The 21,200-nt window shown below is 40.0% G+C and overlaps 1 protein-coding gene across 2 annotated transcripts in view; it reads right to left on the minus strand.

Annotated features, from left to right (window-relative positions):
• Nucleotides 1-21,200, minus strand: part of tox2 (TOX high mobility group box family member 2) — a 91,995-nt gene that overhangs the window by 19,588 nt on the left and 51,207 nt on the right. For both annotated transcript variants that reach the window (XM_046383187.1, XM_046383188.1), the window contains exon 4: nt 8,233-8,520. In XM_046383187.1, the coding sequence (XP_046239143.1) occupies nt 8,233-8,520 (288 nt within the window). The remainder of the gene's footprint in view (nt 1-8,232; nt 8,521-21,200) is intronic.

Raw genomic sequence — 21,200 nt, forward strand, 5'->3', positions numbered from 1 at the left:
TGAAGAGATCCTTTTGGAGAGAGATCTCTTGCTTGCCACCATCAGGGGTGACTGCTAGCCCATGAATTTTGCCTGTAGCTCTTGTAGGCTGTTGGCCTTGGATTACACAGTACACAATACACTTACATGAATGCACAAAGTATTTTAATCACCCTAAGTCTTGCTCACATGCAGACAGACAGAGTGGCACTGCCATGTTGAACTGATGGCTGCTGGCCCAGCAGGAGAGCCGTCCCGGAGTGAGATAACAGGGGATGGCTCTCCACCGCCACCAGGGCAGAATATTCCTGGTGGTGAAAGCACAATGAGCTGATGGATGGTTGAGATAGGGCACAGTGCAATATGGACACGATTTCATGGCATGATAAATCCCAGCAGGGCCCATGGCTAAGTGTAATATGAAATCCCTTATCTATGTATCTGCTTCATAACACCGGCTATCTGTTGCAGCTGAATCTGCCTTTGTTTCTTGTTTCTTTAGCTTTGGTTCTTTGCTTGAATGCCACTGTTGATCACATCTACAGCATGGAGGAGGACGATGACAACAACATGTGTGATAACGCATCTTTTACTCAGTTGTTTTTGAAACATGATGTGAGGAATTATCTAAATTGAAAATTGTCACAGTAGGGATCGTCTTCCATTACCTGGGATCACACTGATAAGCAACGTTATTAGAAGAGACTTTGCATAGCACTCGTTACTGTAAAAACTGGCCTGTGTTTGCACAAAACAAGTTTAAATTGCATCTGCAATATAAATGAAATGCAACTTGATTCACAGAACTGATTCTTTTAAAGTTTGGTGTCTGTGTTATTTAAAACCATCTCTTTAGAATTTCTGATTAAAAAGAAAGAAATTAAGTCGGCACCTTATCCTCTGATTAGCTTAATCCGATAGGTTAATTGACTTTATTGGAGCAGAGGAAACAGATGATCTGCCATCCCAGCCTGCAATAAAAATCCCTCTGAAACGATGAAATTGGAAAATAACCTATATTTCTTTTAAGATATTTCTTAATATACAACTACAGTTTCATATCACATTGCCAGAGAAATAAGGCACTTTCTCCCAGGAGATGAGAAAAGAATTGAATTTTTCCTTATCGGTCATCTATTTTTCCACAGAATGCTATTACTTGCTGCCTGCCGTTGCTAAGCAACAGGAAATATTAATAGGACCTTTTATTAGCTAGGCTTTACCAGTGGAGTACTAAAATGAGGAAGTGGAAAACATGAATGTGTTACATAAATCTCTGAACCTTTCAGAGTTTGCACAAGTCTCTGTTTGTCCAGTGATTTATGGCTGTGATGGTTCATTTATGGGAGAGGGAGGTGTGAAATGCCAAATGGAACATTAGCCTAAGGGACAATTTGAAAATAAATAATTACCACCCCCCCCCCCCCCCCCCCCGCTTAAAAAAAGAAAGAAAGAAAGAAAAGGGTAGCAATTTAAAGAACTGTCCAATATCTTTTCCCCCTGCAAATTTCAAGAGGCCATCAAACATGCGATATTTTTGTTCTGCTGGAGGCATTGATCATTCAAAATCATCTGTGCCCGAATCAACATTGGAATAACTAATACAAGTCCCATTTTATCACTAGGTTTGTTGAACTGTGGTGAAAAGAGACAGACATTCCATCATTTTCCACAGACGCCCTAATCCCCTTAAAAAATGACTGAAAATGAAGGTCTTTCAAAGGAGAAATGGGTTTTCTTCATCTGAATGAAAAGTACAGAATGAGGCAAAGCCTCAAAGAGCAGAAAGCCTTTAAAGGCAAAAGTAAGACAAATTTAAAGTCCATATTGGAAAAGTCTTAACGCATTTAATTGCAGTATTTCAGAAAAGTCAGTCCACAACAGTCCAGGTGATACGCAGCATTCATTTTTCAGACTCAGAATTAGGAAACCAAGATTGTCTCTGTGAATGCATCACTTTATCTCTAATCCGCCTTTTCCTCTGTTACATGTTTATACAAAAACCAGCAGGTGTACAGTATGTGATAATACGTTTACTGAGACCCTCCATCAGAGAGAACACATTAAAACACACCTCTGCTCTCTTATCATTAATTCATTCCAGCTTGTCTGTGACAAGTTCAGTTGACATTGCTGCTTATATTTCATTCACACAGGCTTGGAGAGCGAGCACCTGCCAGGAGCACTTAATACCTTGTGAGTAAAAGTAAAGAAATAAAAGAAAACAGAGGCACCCAACTTAACATGACAATCACGGTGGGATTAACACTTGATAATTAACCTCAACAACTGAAGATAAAGAGCTTGTGGGGAATTTCTTACATTTAAATGTTGCAGACAAAAGAAATTATGAAGTACGAAGTATGAATTTGAATATGAATGCAGCCAGCAGATCTTTAGGGTGCCACAATGCTCATTACAGATGAACTGACCCTAATTCAGGCAGATTCTTGTGTTCTGGAAAATAACAAATGAGATAATACGTTTGAGAGTTTGATGGAGCTGTGTCTGCACATAGCTCTTTCTGCTAATACATAGCCGTTATGCATAACCCTCTGGCTGATTATACATTCATCATCTGTTACATATTCAAAACATCACACTCGAGCCAGTTTGATGATGGCTAATATTGCATGCATCATTGAGGAACAGGAAAAAAGAAAGGAAAAAAAAACCTCAATCAAAGATAATTTATTCCAGTTGCAGAGACAGGTCATATGAATTTAAGGAGCATTTTAAATATACGATAATTGAATATGGAGCCTTTCTGTTCAAATAGATTGCAGATGTAGTCGTCACAACACAGGACGTGAGACTTGTGTAAATATAACTGAAATATGTCTCCAGCCAATAATGAAAGAATTTTTGCTGTTGGTTGGTTTTGGTGTAAATAAAGAGACACAATAGATGACAACAAGGCCACTCCACTTGTGAGTCCAGAAATTACTCACTGGCAGCAGCAGAGATGTGTATCTTTCAGGGCTGTATTGATAAGATCGATGCAACCTGAGCTTGGCTATTAAATGTCTAATGTGTTTTGGAACTTGTAGATGCTATGACAGTGAGGGCATTAACAGAGAGAGAGAGAGAGGGAGAGAGAGAGAGAGAGAGAGAGAGAGAGAGAGAGAGGCCCTGCCAAGTGCATCAGAGTATCAGAAAAAAAGAGCTCTCTGAAAGTATCAGGTGTGGCCAGGAGGGGCTTCAGACCGCAACATAATAAGAATTAGCTGAAAAAAAAATTATGAATTGAAAATGGCTTCTTTGAAAAATTAGGGCAGTACAGTTAATTATGTCTTTCAGGATTTGAGAGTCAAGTAAGGAGGAAAAAAAATCGAAAAAGTCACCACCTGTTTAGTGAGTTGGCCTCCATCAACTCCTCTCGTTCCTGTTCACAAAGCCTTTAAAGGAGTAGCAGTAATATAGTTTTGTTATTACCACAAATCCCATGAACCCAATCCAAACTCATTCTGAAGTATTTCTGCAGACAATTTTATTATTGATTTATCTGCAGATTGCCTTCACATCTAGTTGATTAATGGTTTTGTATGTGAGAAAAATGTGAAAAATGTCAAAATTAATGTAAAAAAGAAAAAAATAAACCTCCATATCTTCAAATGACTTGTTTTGTTCAGTAGCAATCCAGAACCCAAAGATAAACAGATCAATGTACCCTCACAGGGCACTAAAAACTAGCAACTATTCACATTACGAAGTGAGAACCAACCACGCTTTTTCGTACAAAATGATTTCAACAATTGATTATCCAGTTAATTTTTTTCTTGACTGAGTTGTGGGCTCAGCTTAGGATTCTAACAAGTATTGCCCGGCCAAAGCCCGATGGCTGATGTGCATTGTTGTTAATAAAAAACACAGGAATCGCGGCTGATCTGGCTGACATGTTTCTTCATTACTGTGAACATGGACAGTGTCAATTCCACATTCACCATCCTGCTGCTGCAGGAAACTATATATTTGTCACCAATTTGTATATATTAACATCTGCTACAGGAACGAATGGGCTTGGGTCCAAAATACTCAGACAGGAAGGGGAAGTCAGAAACACAGTCTTGTTGGTTTTGGTCTTTTCATGCGATTCTCAGAGAAGAAGAAAAGCACAGAATTATTACTGTGTAATATTCTCTGTTATTTAATTGAAAATCTTGAAAGTTGTCAATGGTCAGGAGGATCCATACCCACCTAAAGACTTAAATCTAAAAACCACTTAGTTATGTGGTTCAACTTATCAACACAAAAGAAACACACACACACACACATGCCTATTGTGTCCTGCAGCTCCACGACCATGATCAACTGCTACTTTAATACTGCTCTAAATCCTTTTTGTTACACAATTGCCCTATTTATTTTATGTTTATATTGTTACACTTGCAATGGAGTACTTTCAAATGTCCTCATACTTGAATCATGTGGGCACACATTTAAAAACCAGAAGCTCTCAGCCTTTTGTTGAGGCAGAATAACCTTATTTCATCTCAACTGAATTATCTCTAAAATATCTTATAATGAAATCCAGGAGGTACAGAAAACTGGAGGTATATGCTCATTTTGAATAAGAGTTACCTCTTTCCTCTTTGCAATTTCTTCTTGCTTTCCTCCCCTTTCCTCACCCCTCCTTGCCTCATCCAACTCTATTGCACTCTTTTCATTGCCCAGCTCACGTATTGAATCTGCCTGATGAAAACAGATCTCACTGCAGCACCACAATAGAATGGCTGATGCAGGAAAGATGAACCCTAATGGATTTTTTTTTCAATGTGCTCAAGATTGAATATAAGGCCTGACCTCCAGATGTAGTGGATCCATTTCAACAGCAGAGATATTGTTTATAGTGAGGACGCAGAAACACACAGACACACATGGAGACACACAACGTCAACAGAGGCCACAGCCAAATCCCTGTCTATCTACATGTAACACTCAAACGCTGTATTTTTGAGCACGTGAAACTGTTTAAAATTACAATTAACCCTTGTTATTTATATATCCATGTCAAGTGAGGTATTCATTATGATAGCATCTCATGTTTGAACTGCAGAGTTAGCTTAATTACTCTGCTCAACAGACTGTGTCAAGGTGAGGCACCAGTTTAATAGACACTCCGTGCTCAGCACAAATGAACCTTGCTACGGTTTGGTGGTTTCGCCAGGCAGGCTATTTGATTTAAAAATTTCTGAGTTTGCTTTATATGCTGCTTCTTGTGTTGTGAAGTTGAAGCAGAGCCCTCAAAAATCTCCTCTATGTTCAAGCAGCCTCTCTCTGAGCCAGATAGAAATATTGAGGTTTGGGAGGTTTAAACATTTTTACAGATCCCTGATCACCTGGTTAACACCTATTCTAAATTTGTTGTTTTCTTGATTTATTTGTTCCTAAATTATACCGGATATCAACACAGTCTGGACAATACATCACATTTGCAATATGTGTTGCTCTTCTTATCTTTGTGTCTCCACTTTCCAAAGCATAACACCCTTCAAACCACCAGACCTGGTTATCAGAATAATAATCACCAGCAGTTACCAGCATTTAGCTTATATGCGTTTCCATGACATGTTCATCGGGTGTCATTTCAAACGTTTCAACTCTCATGCATTTTTATCACACAACCTGCAGCATTCAGTCTGTGAAACCACTGAGGATGGCAGCAGTAACAAATTTCCTGACTGTCGAGAGAAAGACTGGCCAATCAACCACTGTCTCCACAGCAAAGGTCATGACCAAAATGTGAAATGAATATGAAGATAAATGACACATGAATCCAAAACCTAATAGGGAATATTTCAACATCATATATGATATATAACATGTTTATGTTTCAGATCCTTATCAAACTGTATTTTAGCTATATACTGAGTGTAGTTTATGCTTATCTCCTCTGTTTAGGAACATTATGATACATTATACTGCACCTAGATATTCATCTGTATGTATCTGATGTATACTGTATCTAATAGATACTTTTCAACATACACAATGCTGACTTGTCACTTCTGATGATGCCTCCAACAGAAAAAGACCGACATGAAATATGTACCATATTTGATATATGAAAGGCAGAGCTGTTGAACGTAGCTATTTCTGCCTGTCTGTGTATGATATCTCAGTCAATGTCAAGTATGGTATGAAACTATAAAATTCTGACCTTCAGACCCTAAACGTAAAAACCTTTGCATGTGTTAATACTATTGACCACATGCTTTTTCTTTATGCAAGTGGTCTGAAATCAATTTAAAAAAAAAACCACATCTGATCATACTTTAAACAAAACCACTGAATGATTCATGAAACGCTAACATAAATGTTACCAGCACTTTGTTCAGTCCACCTCTGTTTCAATATTTACATTTTGGTCACTGAATAAAATCTGAAAACACTACTTTAAACTGCACTCCTTTACTCAGCTCAGCTTTATCTTGCCATGTAGGGTTATACTGTATGTATACCATGACAGAGACTGCTAACTAGAGAAACATTGCTTATTGGAGCCTATAGAATACATTAGGTTTCACGTATAAACGTTATAAACGTTGCATAGATCATATAAAAACCTGCTTTTTCCTGCTGCTCTCATGAATGCAATTATGGTGTGGAGATGCCAATTTGTGGAGGAGCAGTTTTGTGTGCGGCTGAGAGAGTAATCAGCACGTATTCATGTTTAAAAGCTTGACAGATTGACCGATGCTTGCTGTCGAGGTAGATATGATGCTGATGGATTTACCCACAATCCCTTTCTCCTTGCATCAGAGCTGACATGACAGCCACTGAACAATCACTCAGATGAAAATTGCATTTAGCTTATAAGCTTGTAATCTGTTTCATATTAGAAAGCACTTTAAAATTTAATGTAATATCCAAAAAGCTTTGAAAATCATTTTAAAAGTCAAATTTTTCCAAGTCTCTCAAGCTCTCCACCAACTGACAAGTCTAGTAAACCGATGAATGATTACAGGTAAGCTAATGATAACAGGAGAAATGAATCATTCCATCTGTGACTTTTTAGCAAAGTCTGGAGCCCCTAGCATGACAAGAGGTAAAAGTACCAAACTATCTGTTTGCTATTTTTTCTTTATCAGACTTTTTAGCACATGATGCAAAAACCTAAGGTAAAGTTATCTCCATGTTATTGCGCCTAACCCGTCTGCTTTGGTTGAAAAGGACCCTTCTGCATCAGTGTTGTTTATTTGGTTGATTTGTGTGAAAGCCGTCAATCAAACCCTGGTCAGCACCAAACAAAGGAAACAAGACAGCTTGAAAAGGTTAATGTTAATTAATGTTAAAATTGCTGTGCTTGTATCCTCTTCGTGTACTTCGTCAGTTCCTGTCCATTAAAAAGTGTGTGACAGCAATCCCACAGTAATAAGCCCTGAATCATTGCTGTACAAGACACCTTCCTTTCATCCTGTCCCTACCTGTTAGTCATTATTCATAACATGCTGTCGATTTTTAAAATTATTAATAAGGCTTTGAGACCTCTTTGTGACCCCACAGAACACGAGTAGAAGAATTAAAGTGCTGCATGAACGTCTGGATACATTCATCTGCTGCAAGATTTAACCTGTTGCCAGCCTACAGTAACTCAGTTGAATCAGGAACATTGAAATAAATTCTAATTAGCTTGCTTTTACTACAGAAACATCTGTTGTGGCTTGATAAGTTCAGCACAAACATATTGCTACGACTTGTTATAATGATGGTAGGGTGGATATATTCTGCGTTGTACATAGGCGTATTGTGTCAGAGGAAAAAAAACTCTCAAAACAGCGGTAATATTCTGTAGCTTGGAGCATTTACTCATGTAAGCTTCTTTGTTACTGCAGGAATGAAAAGAAAAAAATGCAGAATACACTGAATAATGTTTGATCTATTCAACCACTGCCCGAATTAATGTCATACAATGTTTGTGTTGTAGTGCATCATCCCAGCCGCTCCATTGAAAACTGCCTCGTGTGCCCTCATGTCCTCCTGGGTGTCTCAGGTAGAAAACACAGTTTTAGTATGTATATATGTGTGTAAGTTTTAGTATGAGTGGAAATCACAACACCAAACTAAAAGGATTTGGTTTCACTCAAACCTTCTTCCTCTGAGGCGTCAAATTATTTTTACTGTAATTACAGGCTAAAATTGTCAGAAATATTTGTGACCATCCACAAAATATTTACTGACTTCTTAAATGTGTTGTGTTAAAGTGTTTTGGTGGCCCCCATGGAGTGGTTCAGTCCACACAGTGCTACTCACCGAGGGCATTTGGCTGGAGACGAGGTGGCTGTCCTGTGCCAGCATGTTAGACATCATGAGTGTGGGCAGCTCTGGATAGGAATAAGGGTTGATGAGCCCATTGTGTGGCAGTGAGTGGCAGAGGTAGCCTGTAGAATCATGCTCCATCAGGTGAAGAAGAGGAGGCTCGGGGTGGTTAGGTGGAGTGATAGGGGGGATCTCATAGTCTTCGTCCCCAGCTCCATTTCCACTGGCCGTGCCACCACCTCCGCCTCCTCCCCCGCCACCGCCAGTCTGACCTGTGTAGCTCTGAGGGAGAGACACAGAGAGAGAAAAAGTGACGGTTTAAGGATTAAAGAAGTGGTGGATATTGGATATAAGTAAGTTTAAAATAATGCTAAGTCATAACTCATTTCTAGATGACACTATTCCATATGGGTTACAGATGTAGAAATAGGTATTTCATGCGCCAAGGGTTCAAAATATCCTGTTCCCACATCGGCCAAGTTTGGTAAGTGGAGGACTTCCAAGGTACAGATGATCCAGTCAGATCATCAGTATCAAAAAAGAAAAATCAAGAAAAAAAGCAACTGCATTACAAATTATCTAATTCTTTGTAGAAAAAAGACACAAGGCCAAAAGTCAACTGCAGCTCTCATGGTGCATTTCATTGAGAAACATTCAACCCAAAAATATATTCCACAGTTTAAATCAGTTTACTTTTGGTTTCTTTGTCAATCTTGGATGAATTTGGCAACAATGGTGCGAGTTTTTCTCCCAAATGCAACAAGAAGACACTCTAATTCACGCCTCTAATTGGCATCTTCTCCACAGCAATGGCAGCTGAGGTTCAGGGGTATCACAGTACTTTGTATGCTCTGGAACATGAAGGATATTGTTAAGGGAAATATGGGAAAAATAAATGGGAAAATAAAATAAAATGGGAATTTCTAAAAACTAGTGTTATTGGCTTGCTCTTGTATATCTCTCTGCACCAGTCAGAGTCTGTCCAGACCGTCTCTCATGAAGACTTGAAAGGAATTTAATAAGAGGTGAATGTAGTCCTTCTTGAAATGGAAGTTATCATTATATTGGCATGTACTGTATGATGAATGGAGAATATTTTTACAGAGGAGTACAGAAGACTGCCAGAGAGCTTTGTCACATGCTGCAACAACAGTCACCTCCTCAATATCAGCAAATCCAATGAGCTTGTGGTGGACTACTAATGTATCAGTATTCATGTTTAAGTTCATTGAGAGAAACAAAATGACCTTATACAGTATGTCTTCACCTGCCTGGCAAAAAAGTTGATAAAGCACAAAGAAGCAAGTGTGGATCCTTCACAAACATATTCAACCCAGCTGCACAGAAGATCTAAACAGTCAGCTCAGTTTCAAGATGGACACCCAAGATCAGTGTCACCAATTCTGTATCTGATCAAAAGTAAAATATGGTCACAATCTTCCCCTCTATTCCTGAGTAATGCTGTCGAATAAAGGACAGAAAACATTGTGATGTCACAGTGAAAGTGACCTTTGACCTTTTGGATACAAAATGTCATCACTTTTTAGTCATTTTAGACATATGTGCAAAATTTTGTCCAAATTAGCATATCATTTCTTGAGTTATGGCCGCAAATGTTTTGTTTTGTGAGGTCACAGTGACCTTTGACCCCCAATATCTAATCAGTTCATCCTTGAGTCCAAATAAAACCTTGTGCCAAATTCAAAGAAATTTAATTTGAGCGTTCCTGAGATATCTGGCCACAGCTATCACTGCTCCAGAGGCACTTTGCAATACATGGCTAGATATTTTACAGGCCTAAAGCATTTTTTTTTCTTATGGACTTGCAGGTTTCTAATAAAACTGTATAACAGCGCACCTCCAAACAGTTCCTTTCTAAAAAATGACTTTAAGAACCACTGCTGTAAATCAATGCAAATAGTACATAGCAACAGTACAGGTTACCATTGGTAAGTAAGCATATCTCTTAATGACCGATGTATTAACTAACTAAAGTAGCTGATCAGTGACAAAGCAAATGCAAAATTTAGTTTTTCTTGGATCCACTGACCACTGCATCACTATTTCAGTCAGTGCATCCTCTGCTGTATGCTATCAAAGAGCAGGTTCACTACAACATCCTGTGTAAAAACTTTTACAAAATGTAATACTGACATCAGTATAACCTTTAAAAAGCACTGGAAGCATTCAATCTTTATTAATATAACTATTTTGGGGGAAAACATCAGCAAAATAGAATTACTATATTATAATTATTATAGCTTTATTTTATTTATATGTATTTATTAATATGTTAACATCTTGTTTCAGTTTCCTGTCATTCTACAAAAAGCTTTATAAACTGTTTAAATTCTGATGTGTCATTTTGTTAGAATAGGTATAATTTTGTTTCAAATGTTGAACGTCTCATTTTGGAACAAAACTCCATGCTCAGCCATCAGTAATAAAGAAGACCAACAGCCTCTGTATTTGTGTGCTGTCACGCTAACACAGTAAGTCCAATCAGATCAGAGTTCTGCACAGAGAAAGAAGAAAAGAAAAATAGCAGGGAAATTCAACGGGGAATGAAAAGCAATTTTGTCTGAGACGCTCCAACTTGACTCCCATTGTAATGACTGAGTCAAATTAATCATCACAAATAATATTCTGGTGTCAGCCATTCAAGGGTTTTTTAATAGAATTTTTATGATTCATGTCTAGCAGTATACATCAAACAGTCAGTTCTGCAACATTTCTGAAATCAATTCAATATCATCTTTGTGTAGGCTGTCATCCTCGGCAGCAGAGTGGTCATTTATCTCTCAAACAGATACTTTTAGAAAATAAGGGGTATGGGGAGATGGATGCACGGAGAGGGGATACAGGGCACATTTTTTTCTTCTTTCTTTCCTCCCTTGTTTAGTATAAAGGTGAGTATACAGGCCTGTTCTGTAATTTTGTGCTCATTCAAATTATAGGTTTGTTAATATATAGATATGTAACTGAAAAGGTTGACCTCCAAATGACAAATGAGCATTTTCTGCTGCCTGGAATACAAGATTAGGTTGCTGGATTTGGTCATTGTCGAAAGTTAGCGTTTGATAATTTTGAGCAGCTTTAAATCCTTGTGATTAGGGGAGCTAGGCTTTTTTGCCACACATTGTGTCCAAAGTAATGGACAGTCTTTTTACAACAACTGCTTTCAGGAGGATTAAAATGTATCTAATGACTTTGAAAGGAATACCAATCTAAGGCAGTAAGTAGAAAGCCAGATGAGAGGAATCTCATTAAGTTACAATGGCTAAAACACCCATCTTTAATTTGACCACAATAAAGGACATTAGCAATGTTTTATAGTGAAGCAAGAATGTAGACATGGACTTAGCGTGTAAAGCACACTTTCATCTTCCTACATGTTACACTAAATGAAAAAAAAAAGAAGAGAAAAAAGAAGTGCAATTGCCTCAATTTGGTTTACTTAGTCCTGACAAGGCCTGCAAGCCAGCTGATATTAATTTTCTGGACTGTCCTTTGAAGACAGATCTTTCTGTAAACCTGTGGGGATAATGTTATTGTTTGGTCTAATGGACAAGAAAACGGACATTTCCTGAGATTCAATTTCCCTCATAATTGTTGGAAGGAAACTAAATTGTCTGCTGTAAACATTGGAGCCATTGTGTGAAGCCAGTCCCTGTGTGTGTGTCCCTTCGCAGCCGTTTGCATGGTCGTCATCTTTTGCTTCACCATGACTGTGGCTGACCGCTGTGTAATCTAAAGACCGCCGCGCTTACCTCACCATCTAGCATGTTCATCAACCTTTTGTTTTCTCAGTGTATGACTATATATGCACACCAGAGAAACATTTTCCTGCCCCAGCCCGTTGTTTTTGATTGTGCAAACGTACGAGGACTGTACGAGGATGTGTCATGCGTTGGATTGCTGTGAGGTCTCATCCAGTGCCCTTGATGATAAAATGTAAATACCAAGGACGTTCCCAGTTGGATTGTGGTAAGATAAATTATTCATATGCCTGTATTCAGAATGAGCTTGCATGTACCACATGCACACTCTGGCTAATGTATACTCTTTTCCCCTTTAAAAGTAAAATCCAAACAAAGGCAATGTATTTGATGGATCGTATGGACCAGCACGTGTCCTAGTATGGAATTGGCTTTTCAAACAAAAGCCTCTTCTTTTTTCCCCCTTGCTATGAGGTTCTCGTCATTGGTTTACATTCAATAGTCAGAGACACAATCCTATCAAAAGCTGCATTACACAGATTCCTTTTTCTCAGTAAAACATCCTTTATTTTCCTCCTCTGATCAATACCACACACTATAGGGAACTTTATTTCCAATAGACAGTATGCTCAGTCTTCACAGTGAGCGAAACACAATCTGTAACATTTTAATTAAGAGACGGATCTCTCGACTGTAAGTGTTACATAGCAGCACACCTTTCATTTGAAAGAAACAGATGAATAGACAGTTGGTCTGGGACTGAGAGAGAAAATAACATTGATTGGGGAGCTTTCCAGCTTGTCTTTTATTTGGCACAGATCCCTCCCTCCCTCTGTAACACTGCCTGAGTATTCAAGGCCTTCTGGAGATGATATTGACTGTGGCTAATGGCTCATTATCTTTACATTCTTCTTCTTATTAGATTATTGTTGTAATGCCTACAGAGATTTGGATTTGGAACATAATTAATGTTAAATTGTATATTCATCCTGTAAAATGCCAGATATAATTCTTGTGTACAATAAAAGAGCAACATGCATTTTAGTGTTTGTAAAACACTATATTATCTTGACAAAGTGTTTAAAACTGAAGGGATCAGCAACTATTTTGAGCACAGGTAATCATTATTTCAAAACATTAACACTAAACGTTCTCTGCTTCTCAAATGAGAGGATTTTCTGTGTTTTATGTCATATGAAACTGAATATTTTCTTTTATTTTTGGACTGTTGGTCAGACAAAAGAAGGCATTTTATCACTTTAAGCTCTAGGAAAGCATTTTTTTTTTCCACTGTACTTTGCCAATCCAGAGTCTAGATAGCAAATGAGAAAATAATCAGCGAAATCAGGCATAGACATAATTTGCTATTTTTTTTAGAATTGGGAACATCATTTTTTTTTAGTAATTCTAAAAACATTATTTAGCAGGTGGCCAACACACTGTGAACATTTTCTTGAAAATTAATCACAGAATAAGAACATAATTCAATAAGTACATTGAGGCCAGTTGCTCATGTGCCACAGAGACACAGAGTTTGGAGTCCTCTCAAGTCGGCGTTCGTTTCGGGAGGGGGCGGGACCGATAGCTCGGAGACAGACGATGACAGATCTGCCTTACCACTAATGTGCACTTATCTGCCTATTGGAGAGCTTTGTCACAGTCATGATTTATGCTTAAAATCCCCCCACACACTACCACTTCCATCACCTTCGACACTCTTCGTTCCAACACCTTCACGTACCCGCTGTGCAGCGCTCTGCACACAGAGACAAAGTCAGGCCCTGTTATCTCTCCTTTCCACACAGTCCAGTTTGCAAGGAAAATGCTGGATTTATCTCTGGGAACAATTTCTGAGTCTCATCTATTCTCATTCACTCAGTCATTGCCCTCCCAAAGGAAGATTATACTGTATATTTATGAATGATCCTGTTTACTAGTGTAAACAGAGCTCTTGTTTTAATATAACACAGCAGAGGCAAAGAGCTGTTGTCAGACTACAAAGATTACTTACTTTCAAGCACTTAATCTGAACAGCATGAACTGATCTGCTATTTCTGTTACCGGGCTGTTTGTTTTTGATACTCTTTTTTTTCTTTATCTCGTCTTCTCTCTCTTTATCCATCCATCTCTCACAGTCAACTCAGGTTTAATTAAAGCCATAGCCGTTCCTCTGCTACAATATCATGTCAGGGGGTATCAAGGCACAATGACTTCTCTGGCAGAGCCTAAAGAGAAGGAGGGGGAGATGGCCAAGGATCCAGTTACAGCTACCCTACACCTCAACTCTCCTCTTCTTCTCCTGGCTCCTGGCTCCTGGCTCAACCAAAGCCTGTTCTGCCCCTTACAGAGCCCAAACAGTTCTGGTCCTCGCTCCACATCCCCTGGACCCTGATCACCCCCACCCACACACCCATCCCCCTGTCATCTCATCTCTCTCTAAAACAGCCAGGCTGCATTATTTATCTGTCACTGTGTTACTGTTTGGAAATCATGAAAGAGGCTGTGGGGATGTGGATGCTAAACCACTGTGTACTTGGTTTCTGGCCAGTGAATGAATGGGACAGGAGGGTGGATGGAAAAAGAGAGGTGGGAGAGAGAGGGGGGGAGAGAGAGAGAGACAGACACTGAAAAAAAAAATGTTAAAGACTTTCTAGGAAATAAAATCCAGCTACTATCTCCTCGGGCCTGGCCACAGCTATGTAAGAAGAAATGCTGCTCTGTGACAAAAATGCTTCCCATTTATCATTGCAGGGGAGAATATATGGAAGGAATGGTGAGAACAATTAAAGCGAGTACCAAGTGCCGTAAGTCCATAACTGCAAATGTCCCCATTCACCTCAGATACTGAGCTGATTACTAACTAACCTCCCATTGACTAAAACCAGCCTTTGTAATTGCATATATTGTCCCCCGTTTTCTTTCATGTTTCCTTCTCTACTTTTCCCTCATGTATCCTGTTCCCAGTGCTCGTCTCACTTGTCAGTCAAGGTCAGGAGGTCATCCTCATCTGATCGAGTGTCAGAGCAGATTAGAATCAGAGCTTTTGTGCCATGTCATATTTCATTATGCATTTGACTCATCTCGCAGGTCAAGGGGTCAGTGTGATTTGATTGGATGACAGAAATGATATAATTTGTGTTTAACCCTAGGCTGTATGAGGCTCTGAGTGGCGTACTAATGCATTTTGCAAAGACGGGGCAGGCCCTCTCCACAAGCGACTAATTTGAAGTGGCACACCGCAGAGTTGAAGGAGAGCCAGAGCTATTGCACAACATGCTGAGGTTATAAGGGAGGCTTTATCAAATAATAAACACAACCTCCCTTGTACCTCTGTTTCTGTCTGTCTCTCGCACGCTTTCTTTTTAGTCTTCAAACTGATGCAAGTGCCCAGACATTAGCTGCCTTTTGCGCTTAATATGTTACTTTTCTCCTCCTTTTTTCTTTATTTATCAATTAGATTCACTCAAGATGTGTCACTGACCCTCTTCTCTCTTGTTTTTCTCTTTTGTCACTGTCTCTGTTTCTTCCTTGCTTTCTAATAACTCTTGATATTGGCAAGAGAGGAGACTAATGGAGAAGTGCTGTCAGCAACAACAACCACATCATTATTGCTGAACATTCAACTGGAACACAAACAACATTTAAATAGCTCCCAAATGACTACACAGTAGAACAGAACAGAGGAGAATAGACATGTAACAGTGGCAAAAAATCAGCTCAGTTATTATTTTAAAAAGGAATCACAACAAGTTTATAATCAGTGTTAATAAATCAATATGTATTCATGTCCTTCTCTGCTGGTTTGCCTCGTGTGCACACACAGAGTTCAGGACCTTGCAGTAGTAATGATATGCAGATGCTGCACAGTGTCAGTGAAAACTCAACTGTGATCTCCACCAATGCGGCCGGAAAACAAACCATTGGTGCACAAGATTGCTCAGGTTTCCCAGTAGTCGTCTAGAGTGATTGTGATGCCGATGTTGATACTGCTGTGGGTGATGAGGGGTGGAGTAGAAAATGTAGATGAAGGAGCAGAAAAGGCAGGGGGGGAGGGAAAAGAAATGAATCCAACATTTCAAATGAAGACCATAATCAAACTTATTGCCTGACAGGGTGAATCTAGGATTACAATGTTACATTGGCAGACGTGCAGTATTATTTCCAGCGTCTCCTCTGTCTCATCCTGTGTGGAGCAGCCATGCCTCCCAGAGAGGGAAGCCTTTTTACCACTTTTCACCACTGTCTTGTTCTGCGGTGTTCAAGTACAGCCACTGCTGCTGCTGCTGAGTTATGACCATACAAACGCCACCCGGAGACTCGATAAGGCCAAAAAACAGCAGCCAGTCAACAGTTTTTTTTTACATTTTTAATGGCTCTTCAGTTATCTACTTTTCTACACTCAGTCAAATCATTATTAGCATGTGCACAATGGTGCTACTGTGTCTGAATGACAAAACTAATTATTGTTGTAAGAGCAAGTAAATGGACAAAAAAAACCCAGCACAATAAAGGGCTGGTGGATCAGTACCGACTGACTCTAACAATGTTGAAAACAACAAAGGGAGCGCTGATGGCGCAGTCATCCAAACAAACGTGCATTATTCTGAGAATTGTTAGGATCCTGTCACCCACAAATAACTCTGCCATACACCAGAAGGAGGGGGTACAAAGTGCATGTGGCTGGTGAGAGTGTGTGTGTGTGTTCACATGCTCATGTACGTGTCATTTAATGTCATGCATTTCTTCTTGCACAGAAGAAGAGTGTAATAGTTCTTGAATGCTTTTGTGAACACTTTGTAGGTATCCCTCATGTTTTTTAAATAATAACTTGCTGTCAGTGACTGCCTGTTCTCTGTGTGTGTGTGTGTGTGTGTGTGTGTCCACTCCCTGGTTCAGAGTCAATGAGGCTGTGTATCAGAGGCTGGCACAGCTGGTGGGAGCAGGAGACTAACATCTGGACCCTCGTACTCTTGGTGCCATTGTCAATAAGAGGCTGGTGGGGAGTGGAGGGGAGTGGAGGAGACGGCTCTCCAGTGTCAATGAACCTCCCTGTCTCTCACTAGAGCTCAGCACTGCAGCTTATACTTGATGTACGACAAAAGTGTCCACAAAGGGACCTCCAGCATCGCAGCATATCTCTAACCGAGATTTTCAGAGTTAAACCTTTGTTTTTTTTTTAGGCATGCTACCAGCCTGCTGCTATAGCAGTGTTGGTACATAACGTTGCTCCAGGCTGAAATACACCAAGTATTTGGATGGACTGCCATGAAATTTTCTGCAGAGAATAAATCCAATGGAACTGATTTAGTGATTTAGTTTCTTTTTGTCTCGCACCACCATGAGGCTAATCACATTGCAGTCGGGATGAACTGTAATAACTTTGGAGATCTATAAACTTCATTATTTTCAACTGGCCAGTACTTTGTTTTATGTTCAAAATTAATGATACTCCCATCAGTCTGTTGTATTTTGTGTTGTGGTTCTAATTGGTAAGTGTGATGAGGATGGTGAATATACCATGAACATCAGCATGTTAGCATTGTCTTTGTGAGCATGTTTGCATGCTAACATTCGCAGCCTCACAGAGGCGTTCGCCTTACCAGGATCCACTACAGACAGCAGCCAGGTGGTGTTAACTGCACCGGGACAGTATGGGCACAGAAAACCACACTGAATTAATCTTCAAGCAATTTCCTATGCTGGTCCACATTTTCTCTTTCTGTACTCTGTTGCCTAATTAACTCCATCTTTATTGCACAACTAGAGGCTTAAACTGACACAAACGTAAATAAATGTTCAAGTATAAATCTGTATGCCTCAGGTTTTGTATCAGTATGTTTACTGTGTTCTACTTAAGCAGGTTAAAAACGATATTACCACATCTCAGCTTTCTCTGAGCTGAGGAAATAAGTCAACATGGATCGATGTCAGCTAAGGGCCTCTTTCATAACTTGAAGATACTGCATCAATAATTAACCAAGCACTTTTGCTAACGAATCTTGGTTCAATGGAACATTTTCCTCTCTAAATAACCCAAAGCTTTTTTTCCACAGCAATGAGGGCAAATCAGTTCAAGGCAAACTTTGTACATTTTCTTTTTAAAAAGACATAGAAAATCTTTGTGGCTATGAAAAGGCTAAATACACACCAGTCCTTTCATGTCTTTTATAATACTCTGGCATTTGATCTAGGGCAAAAGTGAGTGCATGGTCTCTCATCATTCTATCCAAAGGGGTGAAAGGACAGCAAACACATTAAGGTTGTCTTTAGTTTCATTTGATCACCTTGGGCAACAATGAAATGGACAGCTTGCCAGAGCAAGGGCCTTACGCAAACATACACATGTGCATTTATATATGGTGCCATGTCCAAAGAGTTTTTTAAATGGAGGGCTTTTCCCCAATGACTGTAAAAAAGGCCACGGGGAGAGAGCTTTCCATCTTTCTGCTGCTGTGACAAATATGCATGCACATCTTTTTGCATTGTCTCCATTCCCTGCTTCGTCAGCGAACAGCTATAGAAATATTTTGGCAGGCTGCTCTTTGTTTTCATTTTCACAAAAGATGTAGTGAGGGAGAGAGGGAAAGAGAGAAAGTGGGGGAGGCAGGTGGGAGGGATACTGGGTGAGAAAGGCAAATGAATGTTGTTTAGGGGGGACATTTTGAGAACTGGAGTATAAGGCAAAATAAGGTGGGTGAGTGTGTGAGTGAGGCGGAAAGGGGGACAAAGATGACATAGGGGAAGAAGAGCAGAAGAACAGGTGAGAAGTACAGAGCCAGTGGGGGGGGGATATAAATGAGGTAAATCAGGTGAGGTGGCATAAGAGGAGGAACTGACAAGGGATTTGGAAGCTTGGGGTGATGAGCAGAGGGTGAGGCACAAAGTGGGAGTATCAGCTGGGAGAGGAGGGGGCAGGTGGAAGAAAAGGGGAGGAAGGGCCTGCCACTCTGGTCCCCTGCTCCAGTCTAAACAGACGGAGGAAGCTGTAAATCAGACTAATGCGGCAGAGCTGTAATTCAGACCAGCAGGGCCAGGCCACTGGTACGGGGACCCCGAGCGGTGGGAGTTTACAAAATGCCGCCGCAAGGCTTTAATCAGTCCAGTGATCCGAAGATACCGTCTCTCCCAATCAGCAGGCTTCCTGTCAGTCACACACGACTGAACCTGACCAATCAGGCTCCACCAGGGTTCCAGACGGGCTGGCTGGGCTTTGAGTTGCTGCCAAACAAGAGAATTACTCATCTAAACTGGAAAGGTGGAATGGGCCTTTAATTCAGAGCATAGAGGGACGAGGTGATGGATTTGTCAAAGGTCGAACGTAAAAGACTATGGGATCATGTTCTACAATGGTTCATCAGAAACATATGGGGGAAAGATGAGAGACACAGGGGAACAGTGGAGGAAGACTTAATCACATTGATCAGACTTGACTTTCTGCAAGTCTGGGCTTTAAAACTGCGTGACAGACATCTTATGTGACAACAAGGCATCTTACACTACTAAATCTCTCAATAAAAACATTAAGAATAACAATACGGCTTCATTATAAGTTCAGTCTGTCAATGTGTTTTACAAACTTATTCATAATCACATGTGTTTGCTGCCACGTAAAAACTTTGCATCAATCTACAATCTGTCTCTGCTTCCTCGAGTGCCACAGATCTGCTTTTGGCACTCAAACACCTCTTTAATTACAATTACGGCACCCATGGGGGTTGGTATAATCCTTGCCAGATATGCCTAACAACATAACAAGTGAGACGAGGCATAGCATCGAAATTGTCGTTAAAACATAATTTGAACTCCCCACATGTAAAACAGGCAGACAAACTTTCAAATCACTTGTTACCGGAAGCAGCCTTTTCATACCTGCATTTTGCTCAAAGAGGAAAGAGGGCAATGCATTAAGTTAAAAGTGAGTGGAAAATGCAAATGTAGCCCACTTTATCATCAGGCATTCAAATGGACCCTTTCAACTCGGCAGTCTATAATATTTCAGCTTTGATGCTCAGAAAATGGTCACAGCTCGATGGTAACACTGAGCTGGATTCTGCTCTAGTAGTAGTAGGACTAGTGTGACTGGCTGGGCTACACACACTGTGCATGTTAAAACCACATGCAGCGTCTTGGCAGCAAAGACGCTACAGCGGCAGCCAATCAATAAAACCTTGTTACACTAATTGCAAGATCATAATCTCCGTTCCTACTTCTGCTGAATATCCAAACAGTCACTCCATTAGCCGAATTATTCCCCTGTGTAGTTTCTCCACCCCCCACCCCCACTTCCATTTCCTCCTTTTTTTCTTTGACATATTTCTCTCAAACAGCAGTTCTGCTAAATGAATTCATAAGTCAGGGAGAAAGACATCAAAGCATAGCATTGTCAAGGTAAAGTGCTGATGAAGTGTACCGTTTCTTTCACTTTACTGCAGAGCTATGAGAAGGCATCTCCACGGTGTATTATCTTTGATGGCATCGCTCTGTACTGTTCCGTTAAGTATTAGCAAGAGTAATCCCACTTCAGGTAAAAGGTCTACTAAAGCTTAACTGAAATTACTGCCTCATAGTTGCATGCCTCTGCTAATCAGTCAAGTTGTTGTTTGGATCTATATCTGTCCAGACTCATAATATACCATATGTGGTCAAGACTTTGAAGATATTTACTTACTACATAATTCTTGGTTAAACTGAAGTATGCTGACATGTATGACTTAATCTCCAGTTCCAGAAATATGGTCCCAATCTGCCCTTCTATTCCTGAGTTATGGTATTAAATAATGGATAAAAATGCCATCAGTTTGTTATTTTATCCTATTAGACATTTGTGTAAAATTGTATCATAATTGGTGCATGAATTACTCAGATGTGGCCAAAAATGAGTTTTGTGACCAGAATCTAATCAGTTTATCCTTGAGTCCAAGTCGACTTTGGCTCCTGGGAGACTGCTTTAATGAGAGTGGGACACAGACATGGATGGATGGACAAAAGGAAAACCCACCAACATAATGTGCAGAGGCCTAAAAAAGACTCTTGGAACTTGGAAGATACACCTGATGTCTTGTTAGTGTTCTGCTGGTGGTTCAGATCAGAACTCTGCAAAGACAAAGAAACAAGCTAGAGCTTCTTGACGGTGGTTACCCTTTTCTGCAGTTGTTGCCACGACAATGGTCAGTGGCCACAGGGGCAGACAAAGAGCTTGCTGATGCCCAGACCAGGGTCCGTGACCTTGTCATTGAATCACTA

This window comes from Scatophagus argus, chromosome 3 (genome assembly GCF_020382885.2).
Source record: "Scatophagus argus isolate fScaArg1 chromosome 3, fScaArg1.pri, whole genome shotgun sequence".
NCBI lineage: Eukaryota > Metazoa > Chordata > Actinopteri > Scatophagidae > Scatophagus > Scatophagus argus.